This window comes from Carassius gibelio, chromosome B1 (genome assembly GCF_023724105.1).
Source record: "Carassius gibelio isolate Cgi1373 ecotype wild population from Czech Republic chromosome B1, carGib1.2-hapl.c, whole genome shotgun sequence".
Taxonomy (NCBI): domain Eukaryota; kingdom Metazoa; phylum Chordata; class Actinopteri; order Cypriniformes; family Cyprinidae; genus Carassius; species Carassius gibelio.
Window position 1 is genome coordinate 29,897,534 of NC_068396.1, and position 20,950 is coordinate 29,918,483.

The 20,950-nt window shown below is 36.4% G+C and overlaps 2 protein-coding genes across 4 annotated transcripts in view; one reads left to right on the forward strand and one right to left on the reverse strand.

Annotated features, from left to right (window-relative positions):
* Positions 1-425: 425 nt before the first annotated feature.
* On the forward strand, positions 426-10,914 carry ugp2a (UDP-glucose pyrophosphorylase 2a). 2 transcript variants are annotated; one of them, XM_052545923.1, is made up of 10 exons: positions 426-501; positions 3,580-3,707; positions 4,553-4,660; positions 5,874-6,059; positions 6,973-7,106; positions 7,884-8,181; positions 9,641-9,838; positions 9,922-10,164; positions 10,301-10,405; positions 10,484-10,914. In XM_052545923.1, exons 2-10 carry the CDS (start codon positions 3,609-3,611, stop codon positions 10,589-10,591), a joined length of 1,479 nt encoding a protein of 492 aa, XP_052401883.1. In that variant the 5' UTR covers positions 426-501; positions 3,580-3,608; the 3' UTR covers positions 10,592-10,914. The 2 variants fall into 2 exon arrangements, with proteins under 2 accessions (XP_052401883.1, XP_052401882.1); XM_052545922.1 differs by lacking the exon at positions 426-501 and adding an exon at positions 2,569-2,955.
* A 657-nt stretch (positions 10,915-11,571) lies between these two features.
* The window catches only part of spast (spastin), a 10,624-nt gene continuing 1,245 nt past the window's right edge, over positions 11,572-20,950 (reverse strand). Inside the window, exons 2-17 of one of the 2 annotated variants that reach the window (XM_052545920.1) lie at positions 19,936-20,019; positions 19,674-19,757; positions 18,799-18,879; positions 18,568-18,698; positions 18,354-18,475; positions 17,486-17,579; positions 17,193-17,267; positions 17,049-17,120; positions 14,416-14,491; positions 14,241-14,332; positions 14,075-14,154; positions 13,955-13,997; positions 13,118-13,197; positions 12,962-13,032; positions 12,816-12,856; positions 11,572-12,215 (exon numbers count right to left, since the gene is read on the reverse strand). In XM_052545920.1, the coding sequence (XP_052401880.1) occupies positions 12,090-12,215; positions 12,816-12,856; positions 12,962-13,032; positions 13,118-13,197; positions 13,955-13,997; positions 14,075-14,154; positions 14,241-14,332; positions 14,416-14,491; positions 17,049-17,120; positions 17,193-17,267; positions 17,486-17,579; positions 18,354-18,475; positions 18,568-18,698; positions 18,799-18,879; positions 19,674-19,757; positions 19,936-20,019 (1,352 nt within the window). In that variant the 3' untranslated portion in view covers positions 11,572-12,089. The remainder of the gene's footprint in view (positions 12,216-12,815; positions 12,857-12,961; positions 13,033-13,117; positions 13,198-13,954; positions 13,998-14,074; positions 14,155-14,240; positions 14,333-14,415; positions 14,492-17,048; positions 17,121-17,192; positions 17,268-17,485; positions 17,580-18,353; positions 18,476-18,567; positions 18,699-18,798; positions 18,880-19,673; positions 19,758-19,935; positions 20,020-20,950) is intronic. The other variant, XM_052545921.1, reaches the window with a different exon arrangement.

Consider the following 20,950-nt stretch of genomic DNA (forward strand, 5'->3'; position numbering starts at 1 on the left):
CTATGACAAGTCATGATTATTGATGAGGTTCAAATTATGCCATAAAATACGAAATAAAAGTATTTTTGTCTCGGCTATTTATGTGCATTTCGACTTTTCATCAAATAAATGTAACCTAGTATGTCAGAACATCGATTTGTTTACTCATGACTTTTTTATTGAAGCATGATTTTTTTTATTTGGTGGAAGAGGGACTTCCATATATTCCTGCTTAATTGTCATACACTAAATAAAGCACTCGCAGTTGGATAAAACATACAAGTAAACAGTAAAACACGAGATAAAAAAAAGTATGTTAATTTACAACCACATTCAAGAGATGACGCTGTTTCACATGTTTACGCAGTCGAACGCCATCAACAAATAGAACGCAATTGACTGGAATATGATTGGTCGAGCCAGACCGCCTCCTGTTCTGATTGGTCCGTGAACAAACATCAGACCCACACACCGTTTTCACGCGACACTTCCGCCTGTGAAACAGCTTGCGCTACAGTGGACGTGAGTATCCTCGCATGGCTTGTCAAAAATGAGCAAGCAAGCCTGTCTGCTGTCTAGATGTGCTTCAGCATAGTTCCCCAACCCCTCAAAACCCCGAGCTGTGGGCAGTGCGCTTGTGTTTGCTTGCAAGGGGCCTATGACCTTGGAGTTCTTCTTGCATAGCAAAGTTCATGACATAATCCAGGATGTTTGTGACTTTGACTTTGAGATTGAGTTACAGTTAGGGCAATGTTCAAGGCAAAAAAGCTAACTCCCCTTCATGCAATAGCTGTATCAGTCAAACTTCCAGTCCTACTTGACATTTAAACATGCGTTATTGCGTTTCAAAGAGCTAGAAGATATGCAAAGCGGCTAAAACTTTGGGCCAAGTGCCTTGATGTCTTTTCTAAAACAACTGCAGAAGCTATACAATAAAATGCACAATTTTTTTATAAATGGAAAATAATTGGTCTAACAAGGACAATAACGATGAAAATAGTTTTAAAATGCGTTCTAAATGTGAAATAGTAGAGCCCATATCTGCACTAAAAAAAATAGGAACTAGCCTATTCAAAAAAATAAAAATACTAGCAATTCATGATGGGTAATGCTTGCTGTCTTTCTAAAACAACGGCAAAACTCCTACAATACAATGCACATATTTAATAAACTGTTTATAATAGGCTTGTTCACACCAAGGACAATAACGATATAAGGTTTTACAATTTGTTCCAAATGCGACACAGCTTAACTTAACACAGAGGAATGATATTTAAAACCTAGTTAATTAATAATTAAAACGTTGACAACCAATCAATCCCTCCTCGTTAAAACATTTGAAGCAGCTGACACTGTTAATTTTTTAACAAATCGGTTTCACTTTTCACTAACAATTCACGTTAACTCACACAAAGGGTAAACGAATCTTTTGAGTGTCCAACATGGGAAAGATCATTAAAGAGAAATCCCCACGAATGCAGCATATGGACGCGTTTTACTGTAGGAGAACGTATGGCTAGCCAAAAGGGTCAGAATTACGCCGTGGGAACGTTCCATACTAGAAACGAACTCAAAGCGCGTTCTATGCGAGCGTTCAACGCTTTGGACGGAATGAAAGAACGCATATTGCTCAGCAGCGTCCAGTTGGTGCTGTATACGTGACAAAGCGATGTGAAGTGACCAGTGTTGGGCAGATTAGTAACTTAGTTACTGTAATAATATTACTTTTTGCAGTAACTAGTAGTGTAACTAATTACTAATAAGATTTCAGTAATAATATTAGTTACCATCCATAAAACAGCTTAGTTACTTACATTTTATTTTATTATTATTATTTTTATTTTTATGCCCACAATCCAATAATCCTTAGATTTAGTTTAATAATTGTCAGGACTCGCACAGCCATGTGATGTCCCCAGTGCAGCAGGCAAGCTTGGAATATGGAAAAGCTTACATTCAGCAGATATAAATATAGCATTATATTGATTTTGTCAGACAAAAAAAATGTTTTTTAAGTTGTGTGTTACATTACATTACTTTGTCATTACATCCCACCCACACCCCTCAGCATGTGGTACATTATATTACTATTAAAAATCTTTTTGGAAAATTATAAATTTTCTTACAAACTTATGTGATTTGATGATACATAATGAAATATAATCTCATATGGGTAACAGAGAAATTACGATTAGCTTCAAGCTACATATGAACACTTCTATTTGAATGTAACTATCAATCACTATTGAGCGGACATATGTTGTAACAGTCTAGAAGAATTTTATGTAGAAGATACAGAGTAACAACTTAGTAATAAAACTAGTAGTGTAACTATTTACTGTTGCTAGAAAGTAATAAGTAAAGTAACAATATTGCTTTTGAAAGGAGTTACTAGTAATGAGTAATATATACATTTTTTGAGTAACTAGCCCAACACTGGAAGTGACTAATAGCCTAATTCACCTGCCACGTGCATACAGTGTCCAAAAAAGTTGTTCAGCGTTTCTGGACTTGTTTACTTTTTCCGTGACGTGATGGGTGGACAGTGCCGGACTTTATTAAAAGAATAATGCGCTTTCTGTCTCTCTTTGCGCATCTCTTTTAGTGGTGTGTTACAAAGCCCTGATTGGGTATCCTCTGTATGACACAACAGTCTGTGAATCTGTCTGAAATCTTATCTGACTTCAAAGAGCCGAGGCTTTACACAGGGTTCGGATGCTGGGAGCCGGTTGTACGGTTTTGAACACTAAAGTTTTAGTAGCTTTTCTCTTTTAGTAGATTTGAGGTACTCAACACATCTTTTCAACTGCTTCCTCTGCAGTTGTAGTTATATTAGTGCAAAAGAAGAAATTGTCAGTATCAGTTTGGTCATTCTGACCTTTCTGGGCTGCTGAATTCAATTCAGGACTAATATATATATACAGGTTTTAAAGTCTGAGAGCTGTCAGAAGTTTGTAATCATGTCTTTTGTTGCTGGTAAGTGGTTCCTTCATCGCCTTACAAAAAAAGTACTGTAGTATACAAGTCAACATTTGGAATATTTATTTGTTTGTTGTTTTTGAAAGAAATCTTATGCTTTAAGTATAAATAAATATGCTTAAACATATGCTTATAACATTTGTTTAAATGAAAATACATATTGTGTGAAAAGTCATATTGTGAAATTATTATTTTGAATAACTATTTTCTGTTTAGATATATTTTAAAATGTAATTTATTCCTGTGATGCAAAGCTGAATTACATCGCATGATCCTTTAGAAATCATTCTAATATGCTGATTTATTTGCTGCTTAATTATCGACTAATATTGGTGCGCAATTATTATAGTTCAGTAATACAGTAGTAATAATATTTTGCATGTCTTTATTGTATTTTTAATGAAATAAATACATCCTTGGTGAACATAAGAGATTTGTTTCAAAAGCATCAAGACATTCTAACTATTCTAGCTGATTTATTTAAATCATACGGCAGTTACTAAAAACCAGGCTGGAACAGAATAGTCTCAAGAATTAAAATAATGACCATTTGCAATGTCGTCACAACATTTAAGGTTGTTGTCAGTAATGTTTTCTTTCCCTGTGTTTGCATGTGTGTAGATCTGTATAGAATCAGCCCTAATGCAGGGATGGCAGAGTTTCAGGAGAAGCTGAGATTGCAGCATGAGAACTCCATGCACACAGAGCTGGAGAAGCTCCTGACCACTGCCAAGCCATCAGAGGCGGAGGTGAGACCCTTGTCCTACAAACTATGTGCTCAGCTGAGCTGACAAACACGTTCTGTCCTTGACTGCATGTATATGTCTAACCACCTGCTCACATGACAATTTCAAAGCCATAAGATCAAACACATTAAATCTATTTTAGAATTAGTATGAATCTTTTATTTGTAAATGCATGGAACTTACATGCACAAAAATGTTTAAATGTTTGGTACATGCATTTGAAAAAATATCATAAGACATTGTCATTTGGCATTGACCCATTAATATTTGCCTCTAATAATTTGAAAATGAGTCTTATGCACAGATTGGAGACTGTTTGAGATGTTTATTCCCTATTAAACTGCTCTCGTGAGCAGTTATGTCACACAAATTATGCAGTTAGTCTCATTAATTAGATTTTATGCAGTAGCCCATGAAATGGTGACCTAACGAAGGAGGTGTGTGTTAATTACAGGCTTTATCGTCCCATGATGCATCACCAGAAGGTTTAGTCTAAAGGTTAAAAGAGACTCTTCAGAGTATTAATTATGCTTATATGCTGCACAGTGTTATACAGGGTAATTAAGGGTTTGATTAATCACTCTACCGTGTTGATTCAGCTCTAAAGCATTTAATTAATTTAATACACCTTTAACTAAATATAAAATATAAGTCAGTTACAAGCGTCCCAAAAGCCTCACAAATGTTGACCTTTCATGTGTGACTCATCTTTTGATTTGAAACTGAAAGACTCTTCTTCACTATCGGCCCTGAACTTGAACTTCAGGAGATACTGTAGAGCTGAAGGTAAAAATGGATTGAAAATGTGAACGTTTGATCTGTAATATGGTTATTCGTGCCTCTTGCAGATCTCCAGGAAAGACTTTGAGGGCTTCAAGCAGCTCTTTCACCATTTCCTTCAGGAGAAGGGGCCGTCTGTTGACTGGGCCAAGATCCAGAGACCACCCGAAGGCTCGGTGAGACCAAAGAGCGCTTGACACCTCGTGTGGCTTCTAAGGATGATTTATATAAAATGTGAAATTAACATATAGCTATAAAAATAGATATAAAGCAATTCAGCTGCACAGTCCTAAAAAGATGTCCTTTTTAAAAAATTATTACCTTATATAATACAAAATATTTTTTCAGTATAAGTTGTTCGAAGAGCTGGAGTATTCTCACTTAATACAAGAACATGCATGTGTATGGGCGGTTTATCAAGTCCATGACATTTCCCTGTTGATCCCCTCCCTAAATAACCCACGGCCCCTCTGCAAATCCCACACTGAAGGTTAGACTATGAATAGCACACCACTTCCAGCATCCAACAAGCTTGCCTCACATTTCTTTTCAACCAGCCGTTGTGAAACTCACGTTACAGCACATAGTTAATCAGGACGAATGATCTGAAATCAGCTCCAGTGGATTGAGAGTCATCAAACCCATTATAAAATAAGCATCCCGGCTGCGTCTAGATCAGCACTGAATGGTGTAGCATAATTCTCAATGGTTTTATTTCAGTCCCCATCCGTGGAAGCGTTCACTGGCTGGATGCTTGATCGGTCAGCTGAGTACTTGTGTGTGTGTCATTTTCTGGATCGACGTCTCAGATTTAATGGTTTGTCACACTGGTGGACATGCAACAGTTGCTGCTGTGATTAAACTAGGACGACCACTACACAATTTAAGTTCATGATGTCAGTGTGTGTGTGCATCAGCATCAGGAAGCTGTTATCAAAAGTAGCACACCCAAATCCAAGAGATCAGATCAAATCCGCTCATAATTCATACAGAAGAATGCTGTTCGCAAGGCTCTGTTTCTGTAGCTCTCACAGTTTTTCTGCTCTTCGTGTCATGATCTCAAGGTTAATGCCTTTGCTAGATAGGAGAAATTTCGAGTTTGAAGGTCCATCAGCTCTGCTCTGTTTGACTGGAGTAAATAAACTGAGACCGCTGTCTTTCTCACCTTTGCTCTGATTAAACTGAGCGCCCTGTAACCTTCACAAAGGGTTTCCTTTAATAAAACCAGATTGTAGGCCTGCAGTACATTTTCTAATCAAGTGAAAGGTGAAAAAAGCACACTTCAGATAATTAATATTCTTGACTCCATACAATGTTTCTGTATCCTGCAAGAGTGATTAATAATGAGTCTGTGTTTCCTGTATAAATCATACGTGTGTCACTCAACAGATTCAGCCCTATGAGAAGATCAAGTTGAAGGGTCTTCCTGCCGATGTGGCGTCCAGTCTTAATAAACTGGCTGTGGTGAAGCTCAATGGAGGTCTGGGGACCAGCATGGGCTGCAAAGGACCCAAAAGTCTCATTAGCGTCCGCAATGAAAACACTTTCCTGGATTTGACCGTACAGCAGATCGAGGTATTTCATCACATGTTTCCAGCAAAAACCATAGTTGAGAATTGTGTGTTGTGTGTTTTATAGAATGTTATACTCACCAAGGCATTATTATTTCATAGAACTGTTTTCTATTCGTATTCAATTTGGTCTTCAGTGTCACATGGTCCTTCAGAAAGCATTCTAATATGCTCATTAGCTGCTGAAAAAAATGCCTAAATCTTTTGTAACATTATAAATGTCTTACTGTCACTTTTGATGCATTTAATGCATCTTTGCTGAATGAAAGTAATTCCTCTGAAAATCGTGTTTACCCTAAACCTTTGATGTATGTGGAGTTGAGCATAAGTAATTATAATTAAACATAATAGTTAATAATCCTCAGAACAGTGGATGATGTGTCAAGTGCATGGGTTTAAACATTTCTTTTTAGCTTTCACATGATCCGTGTAAGATAAGGTAAGACTATGTTTGCAGTTTCAGACCTTGGTGAAGGTTTCCCTTTGTGTCATTGACCGTTTACCCCAAAGTTGTGTAATTTCAGGCTTTTTCCACATGACTCAATTGAAGGCAATTAGAGGAATATCTTGATATTATATATACAACTTCATGTAATACCTATGATACACCCTTTACATTAAAATGTGGATCAAATGAGGGCTCTGCAGTGACATGACTGACTATTTACTTCATAACATGCTCACAAACACCAACAAGCACTTTGCATTCTTTGTTTATGAGTTTAATTATGAGTTTAAGACTTGCATGCATTTTTTATGCAATCATTATTGTAATGGTCATACAGTGATTACTGAAGCTATATCAAACAAATACATGCACATCAGTTTATAGTCATCTATAAAAATAAAAATAAACATTTCACAATAATTTCTGTATCAAATGAAAGACCTTGTGTGACTCTCTCTCTCTCTTTCAGCATTTGAATAAGTCGTATAATGCAGACGTGCCACTGGTGCTGATGAATTCCTTCAACACAGATGAAGACACCAAGAAGATCCTGCAGAAGTACTCACATCACCGCGTCAAGATCCACACCTTCAACCAGAGCAGGTACACACACGCTCCTCATCATCCTCATCTAGCACAGAGAGGAATATGATAGTGCCGTATTTATTAGAAAAAAACTCAGTTTTTTATCATCTCTAAAGCATGCTATGACTTATATTCAGCCGTTAGTGTCAAGTATACAAAACATGCGTAGAATGAGAGAAGTATAATTTTATTAATATTTCACATTTCCTACATGCCAGTCCTTTCAGTTTTGCTTTAAATAAATTAATTTAGGCTTGATAATAAATGTTTTTTAAAAAGCTTAATATGTTTGTTTTATACTTGTTTCATGAATGTTTCATTCTTGTTTATTTAATTTAAATTTAATTCAAATTTTAATTTAAAGGATTTGTTGTGGAGTGACAGTGAAAATTTTTTAACCGGTATTTTACATTCTTTCTGAATGTTATAATAAAATGGGACTTATCTGCACTTTTTAGCCAATGTGACTTCTGGAAAATATTGTACTTGTATGTTATCAGGTTAAGTATTTAAGTGCAGTGTTAATTGAACATAAGTAATGAACATCTGTTTGTTTCAGTGCTTTTTTGAATATATAAAAACACTTAATTACAATGTAATGAGAGATTGGTAGGTCTGTTAGTAAAATCTGTTGACTTCAGCAATCTTTGTTGACTCAGTTTTGGGAACACCAATCCTTACAATAAAACATCATTAACTGAGGTATTCATATTTAAAAACTGATTCACCCATTTCTTGCACACTTATGCAAGATGTTTCTCCACTGCTTTTGCATTGTCACCTTATCCTGCGCAGGTATCCCAGGATCAATAAGGAGTCGTTGTTACCCGTGGCCTCTAACATGGGCCTGACGGGTGAGAATGAAGAGGCCTGGTACCCACCCGGGCACGGAGACATCTACGCCAGCTTCTTCAACTCCGGCCTGCTGGACAAGCTGATCGCAGAAGGGAAAGAGTACATCTTTGTGTCCAACATTGACAACCTGGGAGCCACGGTGGACCTGCACATCTTGAACCACCTGATGAGCCAGCCCAGTGACAAACGCTGCGAATTTGTCATGGAGGTCACCGATAAGACACGAGCTGACGTGAAGGTGAGGGGAGTTACCGTATCGCTCATGTCATTCATGAACATTCTTCAAAACTGATCATTTTATGAGTTCAGATTGGTTTCAGAAGACTTGAAGGATAATAAAAGACAGTTTTTGATTGAAATGGTCATCTAAAGGCTGTGATGTATTTCAGGCGAAATCAAAGAACTGACTGACATCATTTTGAACAAAATCAGGTCAAAACAAAGTTTGTTTGTATATATAGGAAAAAGTTTGCTCAGGTAGGTAACCTACTCCATATGTATATTTATAGAAGAAAATGAAGTTGTAGTTCTTATTGAAAGCAACACTGACAGTGTTTTTCATGTTTAATTCAAATTAAGATATGCTTTGATGGCACCTGTTTTCTTGTGATGTGGAATGGTAGGTCAAATCAAATCACAAACCAATTTTGGGCATCTGTGTTTTCTTAACTCAACCAGAGGTGGTCAGGTCCCCACAAATTTGATTTTGGTACGGTAACCTTTTTTCTAAACGAAGATAAAAAGCAAAGCCACTATTTTGAAGTGGGGTCAAAATAAATAAAAAATTCACCTGAGATTCGGAGCCAAATTATTGAGGGTTAAAACTGACTTCAGAAAGTTAGCAGTGTCATAATGTTACTCTTGCACAGAGATTGGTAGATCTGTTAGTAAAATCTGTTGACTTCAGCAATCTTTGTTGCATCATGTGGCAATGGTGGCCATTCAAAAATGGGGAAAAGGTTTTTTCTCCAAAGTTTGCATGCCTGTAACTCAAGAAATATTAAAGATTTCTTAATGCCCTATTCGATTTGGGATCTTAACAAACTTATCTTTTGACATCTGTATATTTCCAAAGCCCTGAATGGTTCAGTTCCAGAGATAATGGTATTTCAGTATGGCTCCAGGAGCAGATCATTAAATTGTATACATTTTCAGTGGTCAGCTTATACTTTTTTTCTTTTGAAGATGGTCTGAAGAACAAATAATGTTGCAACTTAAAATGTGTTTTGTTTCCCTCCATCAAAACAGTTGCATTGAACGTAATTTGTACGGGTGCATAATATGATTTCTGAAGTTTGCCTGTGTGTAACTCAAGAAGTATAGAAGATATCTCTGTATGATTTTAGATTCTGGTTCTTAAGAGCCTTTTTTTTTTAAATCTTCTTTCTGAAGGCCGTAAGTGGTTCAATCCCAGGGATATTGGGATCTCAGTTCTGCTGCATTTCCAAATTAATGAATCCTATTCATTAACACCAGTTAAAAACCAAATGCTGGTCACTTTTATACAGCTGATACTTAAGAATAAATAATTTTGAAACTAGAATTATGGCTTGTTTCCCTCTATCAACTAATTTGCATTGAACATTCCTGTCTGAGTGCCTTCAAACCTCTTTATACCCCTAAGCGAAGCCGTTGTGAGTGTATCTTCAAGCTCGTTGGCTGATGGCATTCCAGTCACTCTGTGTTGTTTGTTTCAGGGTGGCACGCTGACACAGTACGATGGTAAACTGAGGCTGCTGGAGATTGCGCAGGTGCCCAAAGCTCACGTAGATGAGTTTAAATCAGTCACTAAGTTCAAGATCTTCAACACCAACAACTTGTGGATCAGCCTGCCGGCCATTAAAAGGCTTCACGAAAAGAATGCCATGGACATGGAGATCATTGTCAACCCTAAGGTGACCTTCACGCCTTCTCCATTACAGAGAACAACGCTTGTGTGGATGTTTGGTTGTGAAACTGGCTTCTGTTCTGTTTCCAGACTCTCGACGGCGGTCTGAACGTCATTCAGCTGGAGACGGCTGTGGGCGCTGCCATGAAGAGCTTCGACAACGCGCTCGGCATCAACGTGCCCCGCAGCCGCTTCCTACCCGTCAAAACCACCTCGGACCTCCTCCTGGTCATGTCCAACCTGTACAGCATGAACGCAGGCTCTCTGACCATGAGCCCCAAGAGAGAGTTTCCCACAACACCTCACGTCAAACTGGGCAGCTCCTTCACTAAAGTAAGCTTCACTAAAGACTTTGACACTGTGCTGCTTATTCTGGACAAGAGCTGCCCACTTAGACATGAAGAGAGAGCTTGACTTTCATGTAAAATACTCAATACCTCAATAATAGACTCTTTTTTTAACTTTCTAGGTTCAAGACTTCCTGAAAAGGATTGAGAGCATCCCAGACATGCTGGAGCTGGATCACCTGACCGTATCAGGAGATGTCACCTTCGGAAATCAAGTCACACTCAAGGTACGAACGTCTGGTTTTTGTGAGCGTTTACACACACATCATGTATGCAAATTGTGACCTGTGTTTTCTGTACAACAGGGAACGGTTATCATTATCGCTAATCATGGAGATAGAATCGACATCCCGGCCGGAGCGATGCTGGAGAACAAGATCGTTTCAGGAAACCTGCGCATCCTGGACCACTGAGACCTTCACAACTGAACTACAACCACATCCATCATTTACCTCGACATTTACATGTGTGTGTGAAAACGTGTGAGATTTGACTGTGTGACTATCAAAAACCGTCCAATTAGCACTAAATGCCAGAATTCACTGTAAATGCTTCTGACAGTGAATTTTACAAGGGCTGTATAATGGGTTTTTAACGAAGACTGGTTTTGCTGGTTTGTAGCTCATGCAATATAACAATGAAGACAAGTGTCAGATGATGGAAACAGGAGACTGGCCCTTTAAATAATGATCTGTTCACTTTAAGACCGAAATTAAAATGTTTTTGATCTTCAAAATGTGCTTTTTTGGAGTAACTCAGGTGATTTGAAACACATTAGAATTATATTAATGATTAATTCCATCTATATCATAAATATTAGGTAATACTTTTATTTTACAGTGTCCTTGTTATTTCCTAAATGTAACTTTCACTAACAATAAATGCATTATTACATACAACCCTAAACCAAACCCTCCTTCTAACCCTAACTATAAAAGTACATGCAGCTAATTATCAGTTACTTACAGCGTAACAAGGACACGGTCATATAAAGTGTAACCAAATAATATACATTATATATATATATATATATATATTTTTTTTATTTAAATTAGAATTTATTTTTCATTTTTTAAACATGCACTTTACTCTAAAAATAAATTATTGCACTGTGGCTCATTGCAAGTTTGACATTCTTAAATCATATTATAAAAATATTTAGTTTTTATTATAAATGATCATTTAAAATCTGAATTTTTTTTAATGTGCACTTTGCAAATTAATAAAATTTCAGCTCCGTAACTCACTTCAAAAATAATTTCAGATATTTTTTTTACTTTTTTTCTCAATTTGAAACACTGTTAGTACATGTACACAAATCAAACCGTTTCCCAAAAACTCATTGCAAACCTTTTAAAATTCAACATTATTAAAGACACAGCAGACATTTAAACATGGAGCAATATCATGACTTTAGTTCCAGCAGAACACATTTAGAAAGACAATCACATACAGTCTCAACTGATGCCCCCTAGTGCCTGCAATGGAAAAACACATAAGGAGTGCTGGTCAATCCAAATACACATGCAGTCTGAACTGTTTCTAATCATAAATCGTTCATTTATCAACAGCAACGTGCTATTTGATTGAGCACATCACACCACCACTGAGGATTTGATTTATCTGGATACATGAATCAAAAATAAAATAAGAGAGGAACAAATGCATCTAGAACACCACAGACGCCAAGTGCTTTATCATTCACACACCAATCGAGTAAGAATCAGAGGATAATGTTCCTTGGTTTCGTAGAAATCCACATGGTCTTGAGCAAATCTCAGCCTGAGCTCCAAACAACTCCGTCTCCAGATCAGAGGCAACAGCGCAGTCGTAGAAAAGACAAAATTATACAAATTCCTTTTTTTTAACTCCACGTTTTTAGTTTAAAAAAACCCTTCTTGCGTGTTGGTGTCATACAGCGGTTGTGTCTCCGTACTGGCTGTTCCAGCGGACGTACTGATCCAGCGTTTGAGGACTGACGCTCCACTTTATCCTCTTGAGCGAATCTTCAAAATCAGAGAAACGGATGTCCCTCATCTGAACAGAAGAAAGACAAGAACAAGGTCACATGTGGTGTTTAAAAAGTGTGTTTGAATTTAAAATAGTATTTGAAATAGAACACTGTTTAAATCTGTTATATCTTGAAAGTTTTTTCATATTTCTGATCCAATGTTTGTATAAAAACCATTTGCTGTTATATGGAAAAATAGGAATGAATATGTATTATGAGCTTGCTCATATTTATGTTTCTGGCTTTAAAAAAACATCAAATGTAGTTCAAGTTCTTTTTTTTTTTTTTTGGTTAACTTTCCCTTTAAGAACAGATTTAATATCAGTGTTTTAGTTAACAAAAAATTAAACGCACTATAAAATGTTAAGTGAAAAGGTGAAATACAATAAAATTATATATATATATATATATATATATATATATATATATATATATATATATATATATATACCCCATATAAGCTCATATCTTCTCATTTTCATTTAGTTTAACTTGTACTAAAATAACGAAAACAACAATAAACATGACCAAAAAAAACTGATTTATTATAAAAAATTAAATAAAAAAAAAGCTTATAAAACAGGTATCTAAATGATGTTAAAATAACACTGCCTAATATTCTCTACCTTATCGGCTGGGATGTTCCTCACTTGATCAGGCCTCAGCTCTGTGTGGAGAAAGAACAGGACACAATGATCCAGCATAAAGTCCACCTCTAAACCAAATGTCTTGGTATACTTTAATAAAATATCTGCATGAAGTATGATTGTACCTCGTATAGGACCAAGAGCAGCGTCTTTAGCCAGTGAGGTCAGATCACTCCCAGAGTAACCCTCCGTCCTCCTGAAAACACACCGGACAAATTAATTTACCCAGCACTGATAGTCATTAGTCTCATATTCTTCAGAAATATGGAGCTGTGTTTGACCTGGCTAACTGACTCAGCTCTTTCTGAGATAAAGTGGTTCTGTGTTTGCTGAGGAGGTTCTTGAGCAGCTTCAGACGAGTCTGAAACACACACACACACACACACACACACACACAGTGCTAATTAATTGGAAAACCAATATGAGTAATGAATAAAATACAGCTGAATTTAAGGAGGTAGGGATCAAATGAAATTCAAATGACTGTGTTATAAAACATTTAATCTTTTGGTCAATTAGTCATAAATTTACAGAAAAACACCAATGTATTAATTATTAATACCAATATTAATATATAATACTAATAATCAATGAGTATAAAAAAACTAAAATATAATTATTACAACTATCTTTCAAAAGTCTGGGTCACTGGTCAGTATTTTATTTTATTTTTTTGGATAAATTAATACTTTTTTTTTTCACCAAACATGCAATAAATTGATATTTAAAGACATTTATAATGTTACCAAAGATTTCTATTTTTCACATATATGCTGTTCTCATGAACTTCCTATTCAAGAAAATTCTGAAACTTTTTTTCCATCACAGGAATAATTTGCATTGTCATTTTAAATTGTAATCATATTTTACAATATTTTTTTTAGAAACAAATTAGTTTAAGACGTTTCAAAAATATTTAAGAAAACATACCGATACTAAACTTTTGAATGGAAGTACATGTGTGCACATATTTTAATAAAGTACCACTCATAATATAAATCCATGGCAAAATATGATGCCTATCATGACACATATTTCTTGTCTGAATTCAAATTCACAGTCACAGTCAGGTTTTTTGAGAGAAGCGATTCTGCCGATCCTTGGATTGAACACAGTACCTCCTCTGTAGGTAAAGCCACATAAATGCGTTTAGCGAACCGCCTGTGAGGAAAAAAACACATTGAGCATGTAACTATGAAGTGTTTGAAAGTAAGTGTGTGACTGCAGGTCAACGGTACCTAAGAACTGCCTCATCAAGCTCCTGAGGCCTGTTAGTGGCTCCCATCACTAACACTCGCTCATCTCCTCCTGACTGCACCTACAACACACACACACACACACACACACCAGGTGCGTCAGTCACCTGTGATCAGATGCATTTTCAGATAGAGTTCACACACTTACTCCATCAAACTCGATGAGGAACTCTGTTTTGAGTCTTCTGCTGGCGTCATGCTCGCCCTCTCTCCTCTCACAGAGCAGACTGTCGATCTCGTCTGCATTAAATTCACCATTAATGATGCATTTACAGAAACACACCACGTCTGAAACATGAATGAGTCCGAGTGACAGTTCTCACCGATGAAGATGATTGACGGCTGCAGTTCTCTAGCAACCGCAAACAAAGCCCGAACCAGTTTCTCGCCCTCTCCCACCTTTACACACACAACACAACATTAATGAGTGTTTCTTAATGGGGTCATCGGCTGCCCATTTTCCACAAGTTTATATGATCCTTTAGGGTCTTAATGAAAAGTCTGTAACATAGGTTAACATTTCTCAATGGTAGTGTAAAACAACACCCCTTTTTTCTAACCCTGTTAAAAACAGCTCTTTTCAGAGCAAGCCGTTTTGTAGCATTTTCCTTTAAATGTTAATGAGCTCTGCTGACCCCGCCCCTTTCTTCCCAGCCACTCTCTGAGGGACTGTTTGCTTCAGCCACATTCATCATGAAACTTGCTAATTAGCACATCATTAGGAAAGGCAATTTGCAATGATTCATTAAAAAAAAACTTATACTTGCTTCTTTCCTAAGCACTTTCCATTTGGGAAATCCCTGCTGCCATTTTTAAGTGCGTTCCACTTCGTCAGGTGGACGAGGGAAGTTTATATGGACGATTTTGACCGAGGGAGAGAGTCTGCTTCATATGCTCACTTCAGGCCACTCTATAGACCACAATGCAACACGACCGTGACATCATCGCAGATCACGTTTAATTTATCCCAACCCCAAACAACTCTATAATATATAAATAATTTTTTTAACATTAATAATAATAATAACATAATAACAGCCCAGGCATACCTATATACAAATAAAATGCTGCAGCAAACAAATTCGTAACGGGAAAAATGTAAACAATAAACCCTAGCGGTGATCAAGGGCTTTAGGATGTTTCAGTTCAGCCCATTGCAAGGGTTCAGCCAAAAGTGAGCACTCATGCAACGTAATCAATGACGTACATTCCAGTAAAGGAGATGGAGGAAAGTTAGCTAGTTAAGGGCCTATAAAAAAAAGTGAACTGGAACTAGGGCTGTCAAAATGGCTGAAAAAATTAATTCAGCACCTAGTGCCTTCAACTAGATAGGCTAACATAAACATTAAAATGCAATGACACATCCTCATCACATCAAGTGTGCCACTGATAAGGCTGCCTCCTTAACACACACCTTAAATTGGAATGTGGATTTTTATGTTCAATTTGACAAATATTTGAAATTTGGGGGAAAACTAATTGACAGCCATAACTGGAACACAGCCTTTGTCTATGACGTCACACAGACAGGCATTTAAGATCAGCTCGATTTGAGAAAGGGGAAATCATTTAACGAGATTGGGTAGATTTTTATCATCACACACACTGCCAACACATATTTCAGTTCAAACAACTTGTAGAAGTGCATGGAGCATCCGATGACCCCTTTAAGACAGAATAAAAGCGAATGTAATGCACAGGTTATGAGTAGCTTATTGCCTTTATAAATGCCATCAACTGTAATATGATTAGGAAAATATATTTAGACAACAGTGAACAGTTGTATTTATTATAAAAAAATAATATTCAGCAAACACTGAAACTCAGGGAACAGCACAAAAAAATAATACAGCACATTTAGCATGATAGATAGATAGGTTGGGAACCCTGCTGTGTAACACGGAGCGTCACGTAGAAACCACATGCTCTTTCTGATGCAGGGGAGAGATTCTGCATGCTAAAAATGAAATGCTGATGTGTGAAAGACATAGTGTTTACACACAACCTTCCATTCGGAGCGGCTGCTCGCTGATCACACAATAGCCCTGATGCCCAGGAGAGCTTTCAGTGTGAGAACAAACACACAAAAGCATTAGTTAGCACGCTAAACTAACTTAATCCTTAAAGGAACCGAAGTATGCCTAATGATCACAAGCCATTTTTGAAAAAAATAGCTTAAGATTAGCATGCTAAGATAAGATGGTACAACAATGTTTCTCAGTTAAGATAGTGAATATTAAAATTGTTCTGGTCATTTCTGCACAGCTAATGATCAGCTGAGCCAAATTTTTACAAAATTGGACTTATTTATTTTTTTGAATCCACTTAAACTAAAGAATGCAATGACAAGAATCTTTTCTAAGTTTTTGTGGCAATATGTAAAAGAGTTTATAGCATTCCAACAGGAAGTGTGAACACAGATCTAGTCGATTTTGGAAATGTGTTTCTAACGGTAGTGAATATCAAAAATGTGTTTGGTCATTTCTATGCAGCTCAGTTTAAAGATCAGTCTTAAGTAACAGCGAAATGAGTGCTTTTCATATGCTTCCTTCAAAAGAAAAGTTACAAAAAATGCCAAATTATCTGAATGTGATGACAAGAATTTTTTTATTTTCAAAGCTTATTAGCATTTTATTACAAAAAAGTCTTCAAACTTCTCAGACAGCTTACCTGAGCACAATGTGGGCATGCTGTTACTGATCGCTAACAAATGTGTCAATAATGTTCATACTGTCAGAAGTTAATAGCTACTGAAATAAAAGTGATTAGAAGTGTATTTTTGATTGCACTATAGAGTTAGAGATCAGAAAGTTGGTCGAACTGGTGCTCAGGACCACACAAGTAACTGCATCATATTTTGGTATTTTCTTTAAATACTTCTACACCCTGTCATTGACTCCCATGGTCAAGGAGGAAGAAGTAATAGTTCATTAGTAATGGTCTCATGAATACTCACATATTTGGAGGTGAGAGTGGCAGCACTGATGTTGAAAAACGTAGCATTAGATTCCTTTGCCACCGCTTTAGCCTGTGAGGAGATGGAAAGATCAAATACAGTTCTGCTCTTATGGTGTAAAAAAAAGCCTTTTTTGTGTTTTACCAGCATAGTCTTCCCATTTCCAGGTGGGCCAAAGAGCAGAAGCCCTCTAGCAGGAGCCCTGAGACCAGTAAACAGCTGAGGAGATCAACAGAAATATCATTATAAACACAGAAGTAAACTGTGAATGTAAAACTACAATCTGTTCTATAATATTTTCAGTACAGAGTACCAATATTGTAGAATGTAAATAGATCATGTCTAGGGATGATTTCACTACCCTGAGACTAGTGGCCTAAGATTCTTAGGCAGTACATCCTGAGATGATACAGATGTTTACAGACGTGGAGACAAACCTCTGGACGTAGAGCAGGCAGGATAACGATTTCCTGCAGTGCCTGTTTTGCCAATTCCTGCCCTGCTATGTCATCGAACTGCACCACAGCACCGCTGAAACAAACACAACCACAGAAATCATCAGCCTCAATGTGAAAAATCCCTTATATATATATATATATATATATATATATATATATATATATATTAGTTTGTTTTTTCTCTTTCTTCTCTGCTTAATATTTAAGTGGAAACCGTGATGCACCAATCTGCCAAATAGTAATGTGGATGTGTAGAGTAAATGCTGGTATTTTTTTAATGTTCTGTTCTTCAAATAACCTTCATCAAGCCGTTTTTAACATTCACGATAATAATAATTGTTTCTTGAACAGTAAATAAAAACAGAATTAACTTTTCTGAAGGATCATGTGACACTAAAGACTGGGGTAATGATGCTGAAAATTCAGCTTTGCATCACAGGAATAAATTACATTTTATAACATTTTGAAATAGATATCAGTTATTTCAATTTGTAATAAATTCACAATATTACTGCTTTTACTGTATTTTCAAATAAATGCACTCTTGGTGAGCAGAACAGTCTTTTAAAGAACATTAAAATTCATAACAATTCCAAACTTTTGATATGTTCTGTACAAAAAGTGTGTATAAAATATCTCATATATGTATATGTATATATGTACAGTATGTATGTTTGTGTATGTGTGTGCGAATATATATATATATGCATTATTTTAACAACAACAAAAAACATGCATATTAATTTTTCCATGCAATCTTTTTCTGAACAGTTAACATACAAAAGATAACCTGATGCATTCAAATATTTATATCTGATGTGTTTATTTTTAACAGCACTAATGTTACCTGTCTATGATCTCATTGAGGATGAGGTTGGCCAGTTTGCTGTCCACATTTTTAAAGTTCTTCATGTCTCTTTTCCTCTGAGATGACGCAGTGGCAGTGTTGCCGGCTCTTGCCGGGGGCCCCTACAAAACAAAACAACAAAGTTCAGCCACAAAACCTAGCGAGACAGCATTTAAACTTTGCACTTAGCTAAACGGTCTGATGTCTGACGAACCTTCAGGTTGCTCTGAGGGCCGGTCCTGCCGCTGTGACCCGTTGAAGGTGTGGGGCGCAGGGCAGATTTAGGTGGGTTTTTGGGTCGCACAGGGGTGTCCTTTTTTTTTGAAACTGCTCCACTGCCTGCAACTGCAAACACATGCTCGTACATACACAGAAACATCACTGTAGAGACTCTCTGATCAGAATGGGACACTCAGATCTCCCAGAATCCAAAGCAAACGCCCACCTGGACACAGGCTCCCATTGGAGAAAGACAGGCCTGTGTGACCAGAGCAGTCCTCTGATGGGGACTTTGGAAGCAGTTTGGCTTTGTGATTGCAGAAAAGGAAAAAGACAGAGGAAAGAGAGACATTTAAGGGGAAACTAAAATCTCCAGAAAAAACACAAAGCAGAACAGAAGCTGTAAGAGGCTGCAAAACATGTCCACGTTATATTTCACCTCAACATACAAAAAAGAAAATAGTATATAATTGCATTTTTTTAATTGTTATCATTTGTATTTATTATTATTGAGACAATTACACACATTTTACTTTCATTACCGCCAAAAAAAAGAAAAAAAGAAAAAGTATTGTTTAATGACAGTGAAAATTTCATAAATATGTTCACAAAAAAAAAAAAAAAAAAAGTGTCATTATTTTCTTTAAATATTTTTCTTTTAATTTTGAGGTGACCTGGACATGTTCTTGATCGCTTTCTTGACAGATTCATGCAAGAACCAAAGCAGAAAAACACAGAAAGTGTTTTTTGTTAAAAAGAGAAATAAGAAAAGTGTGTGTTACAATGGTTGAGTCAATAAAAGTGAAGTGTCTTTTTAAAATGCTTAATCATCTTCTCTTTCAATGTATAGAGACAACTATAAGTGAGCCCTAATTTCAACCCATATGTCTCCAGCATGAAACCACACTTCACCTTTATATGATCAAGCATACAACTGACGTGCATCCTTTAACAGTCACACAGAAGCACAGGCAGGCTTTCACAGAAGAGTGCGGTGAACGCCCCTCTCAGGAGAGCGTGCAAACACAACAGATCACCTCATCTCTCAGAAGAGCTCATGAATCAGCAGCACATCCTCGTGCCCTCACTGCATCCGCTTACCCAGAAGCTCCAGCCGCTCTTTGGCCATTTGCAGGTTGCTGGTCATTTTGTCCTGAAGCTTTCTGGCCCTGTCTGCCTTCTCCCCTAAAAGAGCCAGATCACCGTTCAAATAGTTTAAACCATGACATTTTCTTAAATGTATTTGAAGCATAATACAGATCGCGTTCTGTCTTGAAATTAAAAATAAAATCTAGTTTAATTAAAACACCTTACAAAGTTTGTTTACACACTAGCAGAAATCAATAGGACTCGATCATCTCACCAGCTCCAGTGACCTGGATACAGATGCCTCTCTCCAGCTCAGCGATGCCTTTTCTGTACCACTGCACTGCCTGCTTCTTATCACCTACAACATCACACGCAGAATACATTAGACACATTACTGACGGTTTTCTGTTCTCTATACGGAAAATACACGCAAATTAATAATACTGCAAGCCTAAACCAAAACACCTTGATTCCAAAGTAAAACGATCACAACATTTTATGGTCAGAATTATGTTGTCAGTGCAAAATGAGATTTAAATTGGAAATAAATCAGTATGTGCTAAATGTCATGCAGGTCCAAACATATGGCCCTGGGCATGATGGGATTGAGAACCAGCCGATGAACCTATTGAACAGTGTTTGTTCTTTGTTTTGACTGATGCTGCCAGCATCTCTCCGTGAGACTACAGAGAGACAAACAACATGACCACATGACGAGTGGAACAAATCTAGGTCACAATCTGTTTTTTAAATCACATTTAAAAATAAAATAATACTATCTGTTATACATACATAAAATAATTTAGAAAAACTGAATAAACTAAAATTTAGAATTTGCTTAATGTAAAATGTTATACACATTTTTTTTTATTTTGAAACATTAATAGAATTTACAATAACTCTTTTCTATTTAAAAATATTCTAAAATGTAATTTATTCCTGTGATGCAAAGCTGAATTTCCAGCATCATTCCTCCAGTCTTCAGTCACATGATTCTTCAGAAATCATTATCATATGCTGATTTACTTCTCATTTCTTACATTTTTTATAATCATCACTGTTTAAAACAGCTCCTCTTCACATTTTTGTGGAAACATTTTACTTTTTTAAGATTATCTTAATAGAAAGTTTAAAACATTATTTATTTTTTGAAGCAATACAAGAGTTACAAAGACTTTTGATAAGTTTTAATGCATCCTTGCTGAATAAAATAATGAATATCTTTCAGAAAGCAACTTTTCAACTGAGTGTATAATTACATTACAAATGATTTCTAGTTATTGACATCT